A 20,652-nucleotide genomic window follows, 5' to 3' on the forward strand; every position below is an offset into this window, starting at 1 on the left:
TCCTTCTTTCCAATTCAGTTCAACACAACTTTGTTTCACTATGCTTCTTTCCCTGAGCTGGGCCCTGGGAACACCGAGATGAACAGGAGGTGGCCCAGCCTTCAAGAATGGTCATCTAGTAGGGGAGACAGATGCCAGCGGGCCACTGTTTCTGCCAGGTCCCATTGCTGGGGAGGGTTTACACGTGGATTCCTGTTCTCAGGTGTGAGGGTTCCCAGAGACAGCCTTTAAGCTTGGCTCCAGCCAGCAAGCAGAGGGCTCATCTGTGGCCCAGATGAAGGCAAAGTCATTTGACCATGCCCTCTATGACCTTCCCTTCCTCCACCGCTTCCACCGTGGAATCACCACCTCTTCCCTCACTTAGAATCAGTTATCTGGGCCCTTCCCATTTTCATATCCCAGCCCCTGCCAATCTCCCTTCAACAAGAAAGAAGGAAAAACTTTGGGACAACCACTGTTAGTCATTAGAAATTTATTCCTGCTATCATGTTAAATACCGCCTACCTTAGACAGGCCCTGAAGGAAAATCTGCAGAAGTTATTTAAGACCATTTGCGATTGTTGGAGAAGAGGAGGCGGGTCAACAGGGATATCACAAGGAGATGCGCTCCCATCGCCTCCCCTGCCTGGCCAGCTTTGAAGCCCTCCAACCCTCTGGATGCCCAACATAGACAGCTGGATATAGTAGCTCTCAAGTCAAGGGACACAGGTGACACAGAGCCGAGGATGGGCTGTAGGACTGGAGAGCTGGAGCTGTCCGGGCGAAGGCAGATATGTCAGTCCCAGAGGATTGAGGGAACCTTGGACGCAGAGACTCAGACCCTGGTCCCAGCCCTTTTCCTGAATGTGGATGGGAGAAGAGGAAAAAGAGAAGGCAGTGTGGAGATGAGCACACATTTGATTTTTGACATCTATTATAGCTATAAAGAATTGACCACATAAGGAAACTGAAAAATTAGTTTGGTTATGTCAGCATAGGTCTAATCATAGTCATTTATGCCAATTGCCTTACCATTGGTGTGTGATGGCATGTTACACCAAACCAATGATGTACTTCCATAAACGTGGTTCAGAGTAGTTATAGGTTTTGATTAGGTGAGTAAATGAAACACTTGGGTTCCAGCCTTCACGATTTCTTAATTTACATAGTCCTCTGTTCTCAGCTTTCACAGATGGTCAATACCATTGCTTTTAAGCTATTAGACAGAATGGTGGTTGGGGGTTGGAGGGATGTCCCTATTGATTCAGTATTTCCCTTGAGAAATTTTTATTATCTAAGCAATTTCTGTATAGTTTTCCTGTTCCCTGTGCTGGGAATTTGTGATTTTTTTTCCATTCAGGTGTTTCATATTCATGAACTAGTAAAAGCTATAAATTCCCTTTTTTCCCTTAAATACATACATATACATGTAGACACCATCCCAATTATTCTGATTAGGTCCTAAAATTAATGAATTATGTTGCCATGCCAGCTCAGTTTAGAGCTCAAATAACAAATTTGCTAAATCACAATTATAGAGACTTTGAGCCTGCTCTTTCACAAGACCTACGACCAGCTAGGAACCCCAGTGTCAGAAGAAGCAGGCAAAGTGCAGTGGTCTCTGAAATGAAAGTAAGACTTCCTCGCGTCTGTTCCAAGTTCTGCTGCTATCACTGCGAGCAGTCTGATTCTCTACCTGAGAGGTTTTCCTTCAATCTGTTTTGGGGAATGACAGAAGAATACTTAGTACACAACTGGAGTTCTTTGGGTGAAAGGCAAAACCATAAGAAATGCGCTTTTTAAAAAAAATAATTACAGAGACATATAATGATAGCTGTTTAAAATCATTAGGCAGTATTAAAGTATCTTATGTCATTGAACTGTATTTTATATACAACTCTGAATAACAAGTGGGTGGAAAATTAATTGCAAGGATCAGTTTACAGTAATTTTAAAATTTGATTACCTAATAAAATCTAGCTGGCAAGTGATTTCAACAAAATTACTACTTCAGACGAAAATACCGACACTACAAACATATGGCAGGGCCCTATAAGGTCATTTCACTCATACATCAATTTGTGTTTGTCAGTAGATAGGAAAAGACTTCCCAAGTGTGAAAACTAATTATACACCAGTGCTATTTATTTTGTTATTATTTAAATACAATGTGTCTTTAAATATGGAATTCTTTGGAAAACTCACTTCATTATCCAAAATTATGGAGACCGCTTTGGTTTTATAATCGAAGGTGAAATATTCATTACAGTTTCCCAAGGGATCTTCTAACTGTAATGGGCAAAGAGTTCTTTGATAGAGTGTATTTCGTAAAAACATCCAGTAGCCAAGTCTCGTCAACAACTGTATCCGAAAGGTTTCCTGCTGCTGCTCACGCTGCTTCAGGCTGCTTAGGACGTGCCCAGAAAGAGCATCGACGCTTGCTGGCTTGCCTGCTCTCCCTGTCCCAGTTAGTCTTTGAGGTAAGTGACTGCTGGGTGGAGTCTTTGGGGTTTAGAGGATCTTGCACTCGTTAACGGAGAAGAACCTCCTTCTGTTGCGTCTCCTGGCCTGGTTGATGGCAGTCCGGACGGCACACTCAAATACCTGCTGTACCCCCCGGTTGCTGAGGGCTGAGCACTCCAGGTAGCCCTTGGCTCTCACCTCCTGGGCCAGTCTCTTTCCTTCTATAGCGTTGACGCAGGAAGCCCTGTGGGGCCCCATCTCCCGCTGGTCAGTCTGGGTGGCCACCACCAGCACGGGGGTGCAGGGCAGGTTGCTCCTGACTTCACCAATCCACTTGTTCTTCAGGTTCAGGAAGGAGTTATGGTTGGCCACAGAGTAGCACATCAGCACCACGTCTGCCTGCTGGTAGGACAGAGGGCGGATACTCCTGAAGGCATCATTGCCAGCTGTGTCCCAGAGACCCAGGCTGATCTGGATGCCATCCATGAAGACGTCTACACCTGTATTTTCATACACTGTGGGCTTGTAGGCCTCTGGGAAGGTCTCTGAGGTGAAGCGCACTAACAGAGAGGTTTTCCCCACAGCAGAGTCTCCCACCAACACACACTTGATAGAACTCAGCATCTTCCCAGCTCGGATTCCTAGGTACAAATTCAGAATTCCGAGGAAAAGAGCCCTCAGTGGGCTGCTGAAGCAAACGCCATTCAGCAACGAGGAATGGAAACCAGATGGATTTGTGCTCTTAGGACCTCTGACAGCAATTTGCAGAATGTTACTTCATGCAGTCCATCCAAGGGAGATGCACCATCTACTTTGGAAATCTCCAAAGGCTGGTCTTCAACTGGAAAAAGAAAAAGAAGGGGAGAACTTGAGTCTTTTTTCCCTTTTTTGCTGATGGGGGAGCTTCCTCATTGGCAAACTGATTAATCAAGGGGTCCACCTCAGTGGACAAGGGTCCTCCCCCCTTGTCTAAGCCACTCTTACCCTCGGCGGGGAAAGCTTGGATCTGTTATACCCCGTACCCACGACCTCACCCAGTCAAGAAGCAGAAGCTGACCTGATCTCTAAAATCAGCCCACGGATAAAAACACGAGCAGTTGCTCTGGTGGCAACGTGAAAAAGACCACAATAGCAACCTAATGTGTGAATGAGACATTTTCAGACTGCTCTCTCCTGGCTTCTGCTCCAAGAAGTGGAGACCACAGCTGACAGTGGTCTCTGCCACTTCAGTCTCTAATGGATCCCAGCCACTTTGGGAACTGCAAACTGATGAGCCGCACGTAGCAGAAGCACTTCCTTTCATTTATTGATTCATCAGCCAGTCCTTGGTTTATGTGGGAATTTGTGCTGAGGTCAGAGAGAAGAAATCACCAGAACTCTAAAAATTTGCTGTGGTTTTTCCCTTGAGGTTTTTCCAAAAATGGGCTATAGATATAATGGAAAGGGCACTGTCCTTGGCATTTTCTGCATCTGAAATCAGACTCCATTACCTATACAACGACATGGCTTTGAGCACTTTGCTTCATCTCCAAGCCTTGGTTTACTCATCTGCAAGATTGTGATAGATTTAGGAACCACTTGTCAGAGATGTTGTGAGGATAAAATTGTTTCTTTCTTTTCTGAACAGCTACCTATGTAATCAGGAACTCTGCTAGGCCCCTGGTTAAACAAAATAACTTGCTTAAAAGCAACCGTATTTGGTGCCTGTCACTTAAACCGGGCCACATGAATATGACGGAATCTGAATTTCTTGAAAGGGTCAAATAAATTCTCATTCACTGCAGGTGAAAGAGCTCCAGACAATGAGATCAGCCTTGGAGACGGTGTCCCGTCTGCCAAGGGATGTCATCACAGGGCCATCCCAGCTTTAGATGAAGGAAAGGTCTTTTGGACCAAATTTCAAAGTAAAGGTTATTAATACAATCTGGGCTTATAACCTCCTCCATTGGCAATCTTCCTGACAGATCACATGTAATGTAGGATAGACACATAGGATAGGTCTCCTTCAAAAGGTAATTTTTAAAATCACTCCTCTAAATCCAGACATTCCCCTCCAAGACATTATTATCTTTGTCTACCTACAGTCTCTGTTTAATTAGACATAATAGCCTTTACAAATGAGTTAATCAAATAAATAATTCACATAATTTTCACAAATTCATTTTTACCACACATAAGCTGGGTGACCTTGGCCAAGTTACTTAACCTCTCTGAGACTCAGTTTCTTCATAAAAATGAAAATAAGAAAAGCACATTCTTGATGGAATTGTTATAACAATTCAGTATGTGGAGAGTCTGGCTTAGCACAGAACCTGGCACATGGGATCTGTGGGCAGGCACCATACTTTTCAACTTCTACTACTATTTATTTAAAATGCCAAATATTGAATGTCCAAGCATTCAAACGGGGGTTGGGACGTCAAATATTCGCCCAGACTCTATCTGAAGACTCACATCTTCATATGGAAATGATAACACAGCAATAATTTATGCTTGTACTTTTACAAGACGTTGTACATTTGAGAATACTCCCTTGATTGTCTTGTGAGAAAGCCCCTTCAGAATGATAGAGCACAAAATGATAATAATAATAACTTATAAAATAAAAAACCAGAGAATTCCCTGGTGGTCCAGAGGTTAGGGCTTGGCGCTTTCACTGCCAGGGCCCAGGTTCAATCCCTGTTCAGGGAACTAAGATCCCATAAGCCGTGTGGCATGGCCAAAAATAAAAAATAATAAAAATAACAAAAAATAAATTAAAAATGAAAACAATGATAGAGCATAATACAAAACTAAGATGAAATTATGACTTTCATTGACTGATTATTATTATTGCAGATTTTAGGTTATCTGGGCTTCGATTGAATCTGAGGCTTACTTCAAAATGCTGATAAAACCCTGATATTTTTTTAAACAGATGAGCCCATGGCAGTCATCTGCCAGGGATAGCCTGTCAATGATAAAGAATACATCTAAATGTCATCCTTCTTGTAAGAGTTTTGGGCAAAGGACTTATGCAGGCAGCAGCCAATTCATTCATTAAGGAAATTGCTTTTGCCGTGAATCTAACACACTTAGATGATTAGGAAATCATTGTGCCACTCAGCAACTCCCGCCAGTGCCTTCTCTCAACAACACTTTCGTAGGCTGGCAGGGACACCACAGCAAGAGCAGGCCCTGCTCGGGATGCGGGGCTCCACGTACTGGGGGGGCTGGGGTGGTGGTAGGGGAGTGGGTGCTTCACTTTGGTTTTTTTTCTTCTGGAGAAAGAGAATCAATTCAAAAAATCTTAAGCAACTTAGTAAAGGAAAACTATAGCCAGTTCTAAGCTTTATCAGTCCAAATTGTCATTCAGTTTTCTTTCTGTAATAGATATACACTTGTACATATCTTCTAAACATCTTCTCCAATTTAAAAATCTTTCTATTTCAACATAATCAACATACTTGCCAGGTTTTAGCTAAATAGCTTTCAATGTTTCAACAATTCATAATTGCACAGCTGTTCCCCACTGCTAGCAGTCTTTGAGTTACTTTCAATATTTCACAATAACTAACAAGTGTTATTTTATACATAAAGTATATATTCATTTATAGAAGTTACTTTTACGTGGAAAAATTGGGGAATACATTTACGAATATGGCCTTACTGGATCAAGGGGTCATTTTGTGACTTTTATTTACATTACTGAGCATCTTCTAAGGGCTGTATACATTATTCATTAGTTGTTTTCTTCGTTTTTAAAAAATGGTTGTTTGGGGCTTCCTGGGTGGCAGGCACCGTATCAGGTCCTGAGAGCGTAACAGTGAGCAAGCTGGCTTCCGTCCGCATGGAGATCAACATTTCACAACTGCAGAGACTTCAGGGGGTAGGGAGTCCTGTCACAGTCACACTGTGAGGCAATGGCAGAGGCAAAGTTAGACCTAAACAGAGGGTGACCCCAAAGCTGCAGCAGCTCCACGTGTCACCCACACCCCATAATTCCCATTGCCCAACCCAAGGCACCTCAAGTAAAACCATGCTTCCTAAGCAAACCCAGTTTTGAGACACTTTTTCCGGCCATCCCTTCCAAACAGGTCCCTACTCCGATTCTCCTCCTACAAATAAGGAGTTCTTGATGTTTACAAGAAGTGTGTTGTGTCTTGATTCGGAAACTGTTTCCACAAGTGTGTTCAGTTTGTGAAAATTCTTCAAGCTACAGACCTATGATGTGTTCACCTTTCTGTACGAAGATTAAACTTCAGGAAAAAGTATTTTTAAAAATAAGGTTACTGCCTTTGCAGGGAACATCTTCTCAAGGAATATTTTATCGTAAGTTTTTCATCTTGCAAGAATTCATTTCACTAATTCTCAACGCTACTTCAGTAATTCCCCTTAGCTCATTTCTAATTGCTATAAATAATAATTAAATTTCTCCTCTGAATCACAAAAAGAAATCACTTTTAAATCAGTTTATTTTTATACACAGATCATCTGTATTCCAAGTGGATTTAATTCTGAAAGTTTGCTTGCAAGACGCTGGTTTGCAGCTTTTATTACTGTTCTCCAGAGTCAAGGTTCTAAGCAGTATTTACATTCCTAAACTTAAAGCTTATTTAATACGATTATATTTGAATTTAAATGGAATATCACTAAGCCCCGAGGCTCTTTGAGCCAGGAGCCCTGCTCCCCTGACCCCAGGCCAAGCAGGGACCCTGGCACCCTTCCCCTCCTCTGTCCCACCCACCCTGCCCTGAATGGTCCCTTCCACTCCCACGAGCACAGTAACTGGACTGTCTCCACAGGTCTAGAGTTCTCAATTTGGTCCAAGTTCAGAGTCAAAAACAAGGCTAGTCAGCCAGGCAACGGCCCAGAGCACCATTTAAGACTCTAGAATCTCATGTCAAACTAATAAAGTGGGCTTCCCTGGTGGCGCAGTGGTTGAGAGTCCGCCTGCCGTTGCGGGGGACACGGGTTCGTGCCCCAGTCCGGGAAGATCCCACATGCCACCCCGCGGCTGGGCCCGTGAGCCATGGCCACTGAGCCTGCGCGTCCGGAGCCTGTGCTCCGCAGCAGGAGAGGCCACAACAGTGAGAGGCCCGCGTACCGCAAACAAACAAACAAACTAATAAAGTGATGGGAAAATGTACCTCTCTCAAAGTAGTTGGAATTTTCTGAAAAACTGCCTGGTGTTAAGGGTGGAACCCCACGAGGCATACTCAGGGAAGGTCACTTGGTCTCTGAACTGCTTTCTAAGGGAATTTCTTTTACTGAAGGACTCATATTTTCTCAGTTGGGTATGAACATTTGGGACCCAAGCTGAATTGTTCAAGGAAAGAAAGCAAAGAGGCAAATACATGCATATCTAACCATTCTAGAATGTAATGACGCTGTAAACCAAAGTTGTCAACTATGGGTCACCTGTGGGCCAAACCCACCATCTGTTTCTGTATGGCCCACAAATTAAGAATGGTTTTTACAATTTTAATCGTTAAAAAAAATCAAAAGAACAGTATTTCATGACATGTGCATATCATATGAAATTCAAATTTGTGCCCATAAAAACATTTTTTTGGATCATAGTCATGATCTTTCATTTACAAATTTTCCATGGCTTCTTTCTTGCTACAACTCAAAGTTGCAACAGAGACTTTATGGCCCACAAAGCCTAAAATATTTACTAGCTGGCCTTTTACAGAAAAAGTTTGACAACCGCTGCTAAATAAAAAGAGGCAATTCAGAGTAAGAAGGAGAGCACAGACCCTGGGATCAGGCAAGCTTGGGTTTGGCCCCAACATCTGCTGCTTACTGTGCGATCTTGGGTGAATTACTTAACGTCTCTGAGTTTTGCACCTTTGTCAAGAGAGGCAGTATAGCTCAGTGATTAAGAGCCTGGACTCTGAAACCATGCTGCCTCCAAAGTCACTAAGCCTTAGCTTCTTCAACTGTAAATAGGCAATACTGATAGTATCATACAAGGTTGTTGTATGGGAATAAATGGGTAAGTGAATGTAAAACACATAGAATGGTACCTGGCACAGAGTAAGTACTATAGAAGTATCTGTTATTTATCTATTTACCTTGAAGTGTTGTAAGATTATTAGAGCTAGAGCTGACATGCAGGCCCAAAGTGAGATGACTGTGAGGCCTGGGGGCCTCGGAGGGAGCCACTGGCAAACAGGAAACAAACACTGGAGGAGAGACAGGTCTGTGAGACAAGGGGACAGTGTGGTGCCAGAGAGATTCCAGGAGAACCAAGGGTAATCTGGCTACATTATACAGGATGAGAATGAGTGAGAAGGGAAGAAGGATGGCAGCGAGAATTCTTATTCTTCCACAAACTTTGACATGAAATATTTAGTTACACACATATTCTTGTCTATGTTGTTTATAATGGGAAAAAATTATTAAAGAACAGGTGGTTCTTGGATAAACTAATTAGTTTATTCCTGTAATCAATACGCTTTAAAATAACAGAGTATAAGTATATTAACTTAACTGACACAGGAAAAGTGTCCCTATGCTGAATGGGATAAAAGCCGTTTTCAAAATATGTACAGTATGATTCCACAGTTATGAAAACATCTAGAGCAGTATATATACCAACATGTTAGGATGAATTGTCTACGGTCCTGAGATTGTAACTGATTCTAATTTTCTTCTCCTTGCTTCTGTGCATTTTAAAATAAAATTAAAATAAAACAAAACACATTTTAAAAGCATGAGTTCTGTGTACAATTTTGAAGCGCTTTGTGTGTGTTCCTTTGTTTTTTAAGTTTGGCTTGAAAAGGCAGAAAAGGCTGATCTGAGGGCCCTTTAAGCTAGAGAATATCTATGAGCCCCCATCATGTCCGATACAATAATTTTCTATATCTGTACAGCTGAATTTGTTTAAAATTCCTAGAAGCACTATCTCTGGCTTCTGGTTCTTTTTTAAGGGACAAGCTAAGCTGAGTAATTATGCCTCCTCTCACAAATGTCCTAAGCCCATCTCTCTTTTTCCTCCTCATTAGAGAGTTTTTGAAGTCTTTTCTATATTTTTTTAGATATTCAAAGAAGTTTGAATACGGCCTGGGTGTTTGATGACATTAAGGAACTATTGCTGATTTTGTTAGGTGATAATCACATTGTAGTCATATACTTTTTTTTAATATATTTATTTTTTAAATTTATTTTTGGCTGTGTTGGGTCTTTGTTGCTGCGTGTGGGCTTTCTCTAGTTGTGGCGAGCAGAGGCTACTCTTTATTGCGGTATGCAGGCTTCTCATTGCGGTGGCTTCTCTTGTTGCAGAGCATGGGCTCTAGGCGCACGGGCTTCAGTAGTTGTGGCACGTGGGCTACTAGTTGTGGCTTGCGGGCCCTAGAGCGCAGACTCAGTAGTTGCAGAGCACGGGCTTAGTTGCTTCGCGGCATGCGGGATCTTCCCAGACCAGGGTTTGAACCCATGTCCCCTGCATTGGCAGGTGGATTTTTTAAATATATATATATATTTATTTATTTATGGCCGTGTTGGGTCTTCGTTTCTGTGCGAGGCTTTCTCTAGTTGTGGCAAGTGGGGGCCACTCTTCATCGCGGTGCGCAGGCCTCTCACTATTGTGGCCTCTCTTGTTACGGAGCACAGGCTCCAGACGCGCAGGCTCAGTAATTGTGGCTCACGGGCCCAGTAGCTCCGCGGCATGTGGGGTCTTCCCAGACCAGGCCTCGATCCCGTGTCCCCTGCATTGGCAGGCAGATTCTCAACGACTGCGCCACTAGGGAAGCCTCGGCAGGTGGATTCTTAACCACTGTGCCACCAGGGAAGCCCAGTCATACACATTTTTAAAGTCCTTATCAGACAGCTGAAATAAATATGATGTCTGGGATTTTTTTAGATTGTTCCAGAAAAGAAAAAAAGAACTAAGGATGATGGATGAAATAAGACTGGGAAAATATTGAGAACTGTTGATGTTGAATGATGGTACATGGGGGTATGTTAGTCTATTCTCACTATTTTTATATATATTCAAATTTTTTCATGATAGAAGTTTTAAAGGGTGGGAACTTTTGTTTTCTATAGCATTTTGTCCAAGCTGTGGTTTCATTCTCATCTTTAGTTTTAGAGAAAATGAAGAAAAGTATCACTAAAAAATAAAAAGTATACTTTGCGCCTCAGTGACTTGTTCAAGTATTGGAAGGAATGTTGATACATCAAATAAGTGACATAAAGGTAGACAGTGCAAAGGCTTAGAGCCTGCCTCCTGGTGGAAGGGAGACAGAGGAGAAAAAGGTGAGGATTCCCAGCCAAGTCATAAAGAGAAAGCCTTGAGTTTCAAGTACAAGCTCTACCTGCATCTCAATAAGACATCACCATCTGCCCCTGGGAAGTAAAGGCCATGGATAGAAAGTATTCTAGTCAAAGGATACTCTTGAAGTTACTTTGAGATTATGTGAACTTCCTAACTGGTATAACTATGTTCACTAACTTCCCTTGGCCCTCCTTGCCCCAGTTCTGCAGAATTAGCTCTTTGCAAAACAGCAAAAAGTAATAATGAAAATAACTTAAAAAAAAAAAAAGAAAGAAAAGAAACTCAGGAGTGAAAATGGACTACCCACATAAAACCAGATCACATCAAAGCAACTCTGAGAATGAGGAAGACCCATGGCCCTGGGGGTCTTTCTTTTTGTCTGAAAAGGTGAAGAGGTAGAAAAGAGTTTCTACCTTCAGATTTTATGTTTTCCCCTTAGACTTAAAGTAGCTCCATCTGATCTTTACTTACTGTGAAAATATGAAATCTACCTGATACCTGGGTAGACCTCCACCAAGCCCATGGTAACTCCCAGCTCTAAAGCACCACCTGTAATGAAGAAAACCATCACATCCCAGGGTTCCCTCATCCCCCCCACCACCAGAACCACCACCACCACCACCACCACCATCATTCAACACACATACTCAAACCATTAGTGGTGAGCAACATTTCCTCCCTTATTTGCTGATCCAATCAGACTGAAGATGGCCTCCTCACTTTGGCTAACTCTTCCCCTCATTTTGTCTGAGTCATCTCTACATACCTTTTTTTCCTGAGTATAAAAGTAGTTAATACATGTTATGGAACATTTCAAAAATACTGAACTATCTAAACGACCTAAAGGAGAAATGCAACTGCCACCTAAAACCAAAAGCTGCGAGATATTAATGTACCTTTTCCTGTTTCGTTTTTTCAGTGTCATTTTTTGCCAATACTAATATCGTACTTTATATATAGTTTGGCATCTTGCTTTCTTATTTAACATTTACATCATAAATATTTCTTATATCATTGAGATCCTTTGAACATAATTTTAATGACTGTCATATTTCATTATATGAACATAGCATTATTTATTGAACCAACTGACTATTATTTAAATTGTTTCTAATTTTTACTATAATAACACTGAGTGAACATTTAAAAATAAATTTGTACAAATATACAATTATTTCTTTAGTATAAATAGGTATGAGCACAATTACTGGAACAAGAAAGATGAAAAACATGGACAAATTGGTACTCCATAAGTAGTATATGAGAGTTTTCATTTTACCACACTGCCATCATTGGGTATAATATTTGCCAGTTTGATCTGTTTTCATTTGCGACTAGTGAAAATTAAAATTCATCTCTTTGTTGACCACTTACATTTTTTCTTTCGTAAGTCACCTACTTTGCCTACTTTTCTAGTAAGGTGGTCATCATTTCTTAAATATTTTTAAAAATCTTTTTAGAGATTAAGGATATTAATCCTCTCTTGGTTAAATAAATATGTAGCTTTTTTTCTTCATACGTTTTGCGTCCGTGAATTCTGGTAATTCCCCCAAATCCTGGTACTCCCCCATTATTGAGCAACCACTAAATAGAATGTGAAATAGCATGTCCCCTGATTGTGGAAAGAAACTTAGCACGGTTAGATACCTGAAAGGTCATCTAGTTCAACCTACTCATTTTCCCATGAGGAAACCAAGGCCCAGGTTTCCTCATTTTCCCATGAGGAAACCAAGGCCCACCAAGGTGGTTTAGGTAGTGGGGGCTGACTTGAAGCCCAGAAACTGGATCACTGAGCCAGCACTCTTTCCATCTACACAGTATTTTTTCACATATATGTCATCTACATTTTATTTATTTATTTATTTATTTATTTATTTATTTATTTATTTATTGCGGTACGCAGGCCTCTCACTGCTGTGGCCTCTCCCATTGCAGAGCACAGGCTCCGGACGCGCAGGCTCAGTGGCCATGGCTCACGGGTCCAGCTGCTCCGCGGCATGTGGGATCCTCCCGGACCGGGGCACGAACCCGTGTCCCCTGCATCGGCAGGCGGACTCTCAACCACTGCGCCACCAGGGAAGCCCTGTTATCTACATTTTATATCCCATACTTAATTTCCTTAATTTTAAAATGTAAACCCTTATAGATAGCTTAGATATATGTTCCAAATTGGTGGCTTTTTACTCAGAAGATAACTCCCAGTATTAATATAAAACTATTTTTCAAACAGATGTTCTCTTTCTACTTAACTTCCTTTGAGAGATAGATCATCTCTCTTTAGGGGCAACCATTAAGATTTCCAACATTCTCTAGAATTAGGGTAAACCCTTAATTTACAGATTGCTCAAACTGTAAAAGAAGTCAAGGTATTTTGTTCAGGATATTTAGCCCAGAGCACTGCATGGAGTGAGGTGATTTGGTTTCAGCTTCAAAGTATAAAATTGCTGATATTCCATCATTTGCAGAGCCCAGGTTGTGGAATTGAGGTCTTGGTTAGATTCTCATCTCTATCGCTGACTAGCAGTATAACCTTTGGCAACTCACATAACAAGAACTGTAAAATGTGGATAATAGTGAATAGTTTGAAGGATTTTTAAGGCAATTAAAAAGATTCTATCTCTCATGCCTAGCGGCATGCCTGACCCTTAGTAGATAAGGATAATAATAAACACATTGGTCAGATACTGTTTAAAGTGCTTTATGAAAATTAGCTCATTAATCATTACAACAATACTATGTGCTCGGGACTTTCCTGGTGGCGCAGTGGTTAAGAATCTGCCTGCCAATGCAGGGGACATGGGTTTGAGCCCTGGTCTGGGAATATCCCACATGCCATGGAGCAACTAAGCCTATGCAACACAACTACTGAGTCTGCACTCTAGAGCCCGTGAGCCACAACTACTGAGTCCACGTGCCACAACTACTGAAGCCCTTGTGCCTAGAGCCCGTGCTCCACAACAAGAGAATCCACTGCAATGAGAAGCCCAGGCACCACAACAAAGAGTAGCCCCCGCTTGCCGCAACTAGAGAAAGCCTGTGCACAGCAACAAAGACCCAACACAGCCAAAAATGAATAAAGAAAGAAAATAAAATGATACTATGTGCTCAATACATTGTTGTTATTTTACAGCCAGGGAAACTAAGGCACAGAGAAGTAAAGTAACTTGCCCAAGAGGACAAGCTAGTGAGGAGGGCTTGCCTCCAAACCCATTCACAGAGTTGTCTCTATCTCCCCTCCCACTGTCTCTCATCTGGGGGAAACGTACCTACCTTTGCAACCTTGATGAAACTAAGCAATCTGCTGCTATCTGATGCTTGTGTGCCCCTAAAATTCATATGGTGATGGTATTAGGAGGTGGGGCCTTTGAGAGGTGATTAGGTCATGAGGGTGGAGCCCTCATCAGTGGAATTAGTGCACTTATAAAGGAGCCCCAGAGAGCTCCTTTGCCCCTTCCACCATATGAGGACACAGTGAGAAGGCACCATCAATGAATCAGGAAGCAAGCTCTCACTAGACACTGAATCTGCCAGGGCCATCATTTTGGACTCCCCAACCTCCAGAACTGGGAGAAATAAATTTCTATTGTTTATAAGCCACCTAGTCTGTGGCATTTTGTTATAACAGCTCAAATAGACTAAGACACAATCCTAAAATAAAGGCAGCAGATGAGGAGGGAGAGCTGGAAAGACGTTTTTCAGCTGGTGGGTGTTTTCTTTCTTACTATAGGCCTTATTTCTAACAACATTTGAAAGATCTCTCCCTTAAGCAGACTCTCTCAGACACCATTGGAAGATGTACGGAAGAATGCCATCTTTGTAGAAGGCAATATGACAGAATTCAGTGGCACATTTTGTGTTTTTGATACCCGGAGCTGATCATTTTTTAACCTCCCTCATTTTAATGGTAAAATTAGCTTCAGTAATAACGTGTAAGAGTCAGGAACAGTCATTATTTCCTTGACTCATTCTGTAGCTTTAAAATAAACAAGTAACAATTTACAAGAAAGATAAATTTCAATTTTTAAAGTATTATTCAAGTGCAATAAAATATTTTCTGTACAAACTAAAACTTGCAATTACCGATCAGAAATATCACACTTTGCAATTTGCACTCTGCTTCACTGTTTTAAATTTAAACACAAAACTCCAAAAAGTCACATAGAATAACAGAATTGAAGTAAGTCAAGTTCTGTTTCATAGTCTCTAAAATCATTGTGCTATCATTCTTTAATTCTAATGTACTGTTTAGGAATCAGTAAACAGGAATCAGGAATACGTAGTGCCATAAGGTTGGGGAATCACAATATACCCCAGAAGTCAGCTCTAATGGAATCCATACACGCCCCTAAGCATTACTCTAACTTTATCACTGCCAGCACATGGTGATAATAAAAAGCAAACACCCATTGATTTTATTATTGTCTTTAAATTCTCAGCAGATGATGTACTCCCTCACTGCCTATACCTGGAGTGGACCCCTTCTACCCCCATGTCCTTGGTATATCCCTGCTAGTAGCTATCAAAATTTTAAATGCATGTACCTTGCAACCCAGCAATTCTAACTCTTTAAATCTATTGTCTTGTTGTACCTATACAAGTAGTCAAGAAATATGTGCAAGAATTTCATTGCAGGACTTCCCTGGTGGCACAGTGGTTAAGAATCCACCTGCCAATGCAGGTGACATGGGTTCAAACCCTGGTCTGGGAAGATCCCACATGCCACAGAGCAACTAAGCCCGTGAGCCGCAATTGCTAAGCCTGCACTCTGGAGCCCGCGAGCCACAACTTCTGAGCCCCCGTGCCACAACTACTGAAGCCCACGTGCCTAGAGTCCGTGCTCCACAAGAGAAGCCACCGCAACGAGAAGCCCCCGCACCATGACGAAGAATAGCCCCCGCTCACTGCAACTAGAGAAAGCCCACGAGCAGCAACAAAGACCCAACGTAGCCAAAGATAAGTAAATAAAAATAAATAAATCTATTTTAAAAATATTTTGAAAAATAGAATTTCATTGCGGTATTATTCACAACAGCCAAAAAAAAAAAAAAAAGAACTGAGGATAACTAAAAGGTATCAAAAGGCAGTGGTTAAATTAATTCTGTTGTATCCATACAGTGGAATCTGATACAGCATTAAAAAGAATTAGGATAGGGGTGGGAGGGGGGAATAGGTGAAGGGGATTAAGAGGTACAAACCTCTAGTTGTAAAATAAATGTCACAGGAATGTAATACAACAGCATAAGGACTATGGTCAATAATACTGTAATAACTTTGTATGGGAACAGATGGTTACCAGAATTATTGTGGTGATCATTTCACAGTGCATGCAAATGTCAAATCACTATGTAGTACACCTGAAATTAATGTAATATTGTATGTCAACTATATTTTGAATAAAAAAATAGAATTAGGTTAACCTTGTACGTATTGTGAGGAAGTGTACCCATGATATATTAGTAACTGAAAAAGGAAGCAGTTGAATGATTCATTAAAGAATCTCATTTATGTAGAAAAATAAATGTACAAGCCTGGTCTGATGCCCTTGAATGCCCAAAATGGTCAGAATGGCATGGATTCAGGCATAGGAAAGGTATCTGTGCAATGGTGGACAAAACCAGACTTGCTGTGAATTCTAGCTCATCCAATACGTGTTCCTCTACAGATAAAATTGTACTGAGGGCACAGCAGTTACTCCTTAAATTGTCTAAGGGAGAAGAGGAACAAAGAGGAATAACCTAAGAACACAAGTCTGTACAGCCTTTCTTAGGTTTTTAAAATCCCCTTTTGGGATATCAATGTATATACTTTCTATATTAATTATATTGCAGATATAATACACAGCAGTGGGATTAACTATCTCCCTAGATGCATCAACTGTCTCCCTAGATGCTCAACTTCTCCCAGGAAACTGGGAGAAACAAGTTCGTAATGACCCTGAAACTATCAAGATACTCCAGAGCAAAATTCTTTTCTTTTGCTGTTTAATTCATTGCTTATGCATACATAGTGTTCCATGAACATTAAGTTCCAAATCCATAGACGTCTAAAAGAATGACAGGATGTCTGCCTTTAATTGGCTTTAAACTAGGAATACTTTTTTTTTTTTTTTTTTGCGGTACGCGGGCCTCTCACCGCTGTGGCCTCTCCCGTTGCGGAGCACAGGCTCCGGACGCGCAGGCTCAGCGGCCATGGCTCACGGGCCCAGCCGCTCCGCGGCATGAGGGATCCTCCCGGACCGGGGCACGAACCCGTGTCCCCTGCATCGGCAGGCGGACTCTCAACCACTGCGCCACCAGGGAAGCCTAGGAATACTTTTAAAGAGACTAATGGGGAGAAAAGATAACAAAGAAACTGTTAATATAGTTTAGACTGGGCTTAGAGGTTTTTTAAAAATTTTTTTTCCTACTTTGTTAATAATGTCTCTAACCCTCACTTTTTTATTGTGGTTGTTTTCTATAGAAGAAATGACTTCTTGAGGAGAGGTAATGCGATCGCCATGCAAAGGTAGCTGGTATGGCTGTACTTCATCATACTAAGGCCCCATGTAGCTGGGACCTTAGAGAATAAAATCCTAAACTAGAGAGAAAAGAAGCAACCTTCCGCATACAAATGACCTTACGCTCAGCTTCATCCCAGAAAAAATTAAAATTTAAATGGACAAGTGCCATGATAAAGGTAAGTGAAGAATGCCAAGAGAATGCTGAGGACAGAGTGCTTAAATCTTCAAGGGCAGTGGGAGTGGGAAAGGCAGAAAGGAGAGACATCTGAGATCGGTCTCAGAGGGGAGAGAAAATGTGATTGGTGGACTGCATCCAGACCGAGGAAGCAGCCGGTGCCCAGGTGTGCAGGGGCGAAGGTTCTGTGTATTTGGAGGGTAGAGAGTTGGCTTTTGCGGCTGAAGCACAGGCGGGAGACGAATTGGAAAGGAACAGTGGGGCCAATTTGTGAATGCTAAGTATAAAATAACCTCCTTCCCGCCAGCTCTCTCATTACTTTCTCCTCTTCCCCACTCCACCTAGCCATTGCTGCCCTGGGACTATGAAATATCCCCCAAACTCTCCCTGCCTTTCCTCACTCAGTAATCTTTATTTTTGTTCTTTTTTTTTTTGAATTATTAAATTTTATTTTATTTTTTATACAGCAGGTTCTTATTAGTTATCTATTTTATACATATTAGTGTATACATGCCAATCCCAATCTCCCAATTCATCACACCATCACCACCTCCCCGCCACTTTCCCCCCTTGGTGTCCATACACCTTTGCTCTCTACATCTGTCTCTATTTCTGCCCTGCAAACTGGTTCATCTGTACCATTTTTCTAGATTCCACATATACGCGTTAATATACGATATTTGTTTTTCTCTTTCTGACTTACTTCACTCTGTATGACAGTCCCTAGATCCATCCACATCTCTACAAATGACCCAATTTCGCTCGTTTTTATGGCTGAGTAACATTCCATTGTACATATGTACCACATCTTCTTTATCCATTCGTCTGTCAATGGGCATTTAGGTTGCTTCCATGACCTGGCTATTCTAAACAGTGCTACAATGAACATGGGGGTGCACGTGTTTTTCTGAATTATGCTTTTCTCTGGGTATATGCCCAGGAGTGGGATTGCTGGGTCGTATGGTAATTCTATTTTTAGTTTTTTAAGGAACCTCCATACTGTTCTCCATAGTGGCTGTATCAATTTGCATTCCTACCAGCAGTGCAAGAGGGTTCCCTTTTCTCCACACCCTCTCCAGCATTTGTTGTTTGGAGATTTTATGATGATGCCCATTCTAACTGGTGTGAGGTGATACCTCATTGTAGTTTTGATTTGTGTTCCTCTAATGATTAGTGATGTTGAACATCCTTTCATGTGCCTCTTAGCCATCTGTATGTCTTCTCTGGAGAAATGTCTATTTAGGTCCAACCCATTTTTGGATTGGGTTGTTTTTTTTTTTTTTTTTTTTTTTTTTTTTTTTTTTTTTTTTTTTTTTTTTTGCGGTGCGCGAGCCTCTCACTGTTGTGGCCTCTCCCGTTGCGGAGCACAGGCTTCGGATGCGCAGGCTCAGCGGCCATGGCGCACGGGCCCAGCCACTCCGCGGCATGTGGGATCCTCCCGGACTGGGGCACGAACCCGCTTCCCCTGCATTGGCAGGCAGACTCTCAACCACTGCGCCACCAGGGAAGCCGGGTTGTTTGTTTTTTAATGTTGCCTCACTTAGTAATCTTAAGTGTGTCACTCTCATCTCCTAAAGTACAATCTTCTCTGCTCTGACTCTTCCTGGTAAAGTTCTACCTGTCTCAGACCCCAGCTCAGACACCTCCTCCAGGAGGCCTTCCAGAAACTCCTCGTAAGCATTATTTTTCTCCCTTATTTGAGCTCACATGTAATCTTTAAATGTTTTTATGTTTACCTTTTTGAATAGTTAATATAATACACACCTATGGTAAAATTCAAAGAGTACAAAAGTGAAAAATATGTCGTCCTCCTCTGCCTGCCCTCCAGGGCCCCAGGCCATTTTCCCAGAGGCAACCACTGTATTAAGTTTTTCATGCATTTTCCCAAAGCTATTACATTATGGCACGTATTCACAAACATATATACGAATGCATATGTGTAATTATCCTAACACACACACTCGCTCTTTTTTTTAGTATACAAACTGCAGCATACTATTCTATACTCCCTGCTGCTTTTCTCACTTAATTTTTTCCTTATCACCAGATTTTCAGGCATACCTCAAAGGTACGGCAGGTTCGGGTTCCAGACCACCACAATAAAGCAATATCACAATAAAGTGAGTCACATGAATTTTCTGGTTTCCCAGTGTGTATTAGTTATGTTTACACTAGACTAGACCGTAGTCTATTAAGTGTGCAATAGCATTTTGTCTTAAAAATAATGTACATGACTTAATTTAAAAATGCTTTATTGCTAAAAAATGCTAACCATCATCTGAGCCTTCATCAAGTCATAAACTTTTTGCTGATGGAGGGTCTTGCCTCCATGTTGATGCTGGCCGACTGATCAGGGTGATAGTTGCTGGAGGCTGGGAGGCTGTGGTAGTTTCTTAAAATAAGACAGCAACGAAGTTTACGACATCGATGGGCTCTGCCTTTCATGAACGATTTCTCTGTAGCATGCGATGCTGTTCGATAACATATTACCCACAGTGGAACTTCTTTCAAAATTGTAGTCAGTGCTCTCAACCCCTGCTGCTTCTTTGAGAACAGATATTAACAGAAAAGAGCATGAAGAGGCAGACAGCTCAACCTTCCTGCCGCAGATGCCCTTTCCCTACTCCCGGGCTTTTCTTCTTGCCTTCCCTAGCTTGTCCTTCCTTCTCTACCCACTAACTTGACCCAGAGGCATGGATGCTAAAAAGCCCTCAGCCTGGGTGCAGGAGCCAAACAAGCACAAGGGGCCCCAGCTGGTGTCGGATTTCAAGACAGTGTTCAGTTGCAACCATCTTAGCTGTACACATAGAAACAGAATTTGTACCTCTTTTGTCGGGAACATGTCCCAGTCCAATTTAGAGTCCACTGGCCTAATTTATGACAGAAAGAACTTGCGAACACTTTGCACTTCAGAGAGTTTTCAGAGGCTGATTGGAGAAAACACCCAGGCCCTTTACAGACCTCAGCAGCAGGACAGCTAGGCAGCCAAGGTGGCAGAGAGGCCCAAAGGGGAATGTCACATAGACCCCACAAAATCCCTCAGAACTCTAAGGCGTGCTCCTGGCTTTCCTCGAGACAGAAAGCAGCCTTTGGCCACGTCACTCATTTGCCTCCCAAATGTCCACACTGAGAAGTTCTCAGGCCTTGTAAAGCATTCCCCATAACATTAAAATGGCCAGGTCCTAACAGGGAGAGGGACTGGATAACTATTGAATATCTGCTCTTGGCAGGGTAACTTGCGACTCTCTGTAGATTATCCAGAGCTCCCACCTG

At 41.9% G+C, this 20,652-nt stretch overlaps 1 protein-coding gene across 1 annotated transcript in view; it reads right to left on the bottom strand.

Annotated features, from left to right (window-relative positions):
• Positions 1 to 1,965: 1,965 nt before the first annotated feature.
• RHOH (ras homolog family member H) overlaps positions 1,966 to 20,652 on the bottom strand; it is a 37,610-nt gene continuing 18,923 nt past the window's right edge. Inside the window, exon 3 of the mRNA XM_060011761.1 lies at positions 1,966 to 3,283. Within this exon, the coding sequence (XP_059867744.1) occupies positions 2,491 to 3,066 (576 nt within the window). The 5' untranslated portion in view covers positions 3,067 to 3,283 and the 3' untranslated portion in view covers positions 1,966 to 2,490. The remainder of the gene's footprint in view (positions 3,284 to 20,652) is intronic.

This window comes from Delphinus delphis, chromosome 5 (assembly GCF_949987515.2).
Source record: "Delphinus delphis chromosome 5, mDelDel1.2, whole genome shotgun sequence".
Taxonomy (NCBI): Eukaryota; Metazoa; Chordata; class Mammalia; order Artiodactyla; family Delphinidae; genus Delphinus; species Delphinus delphis.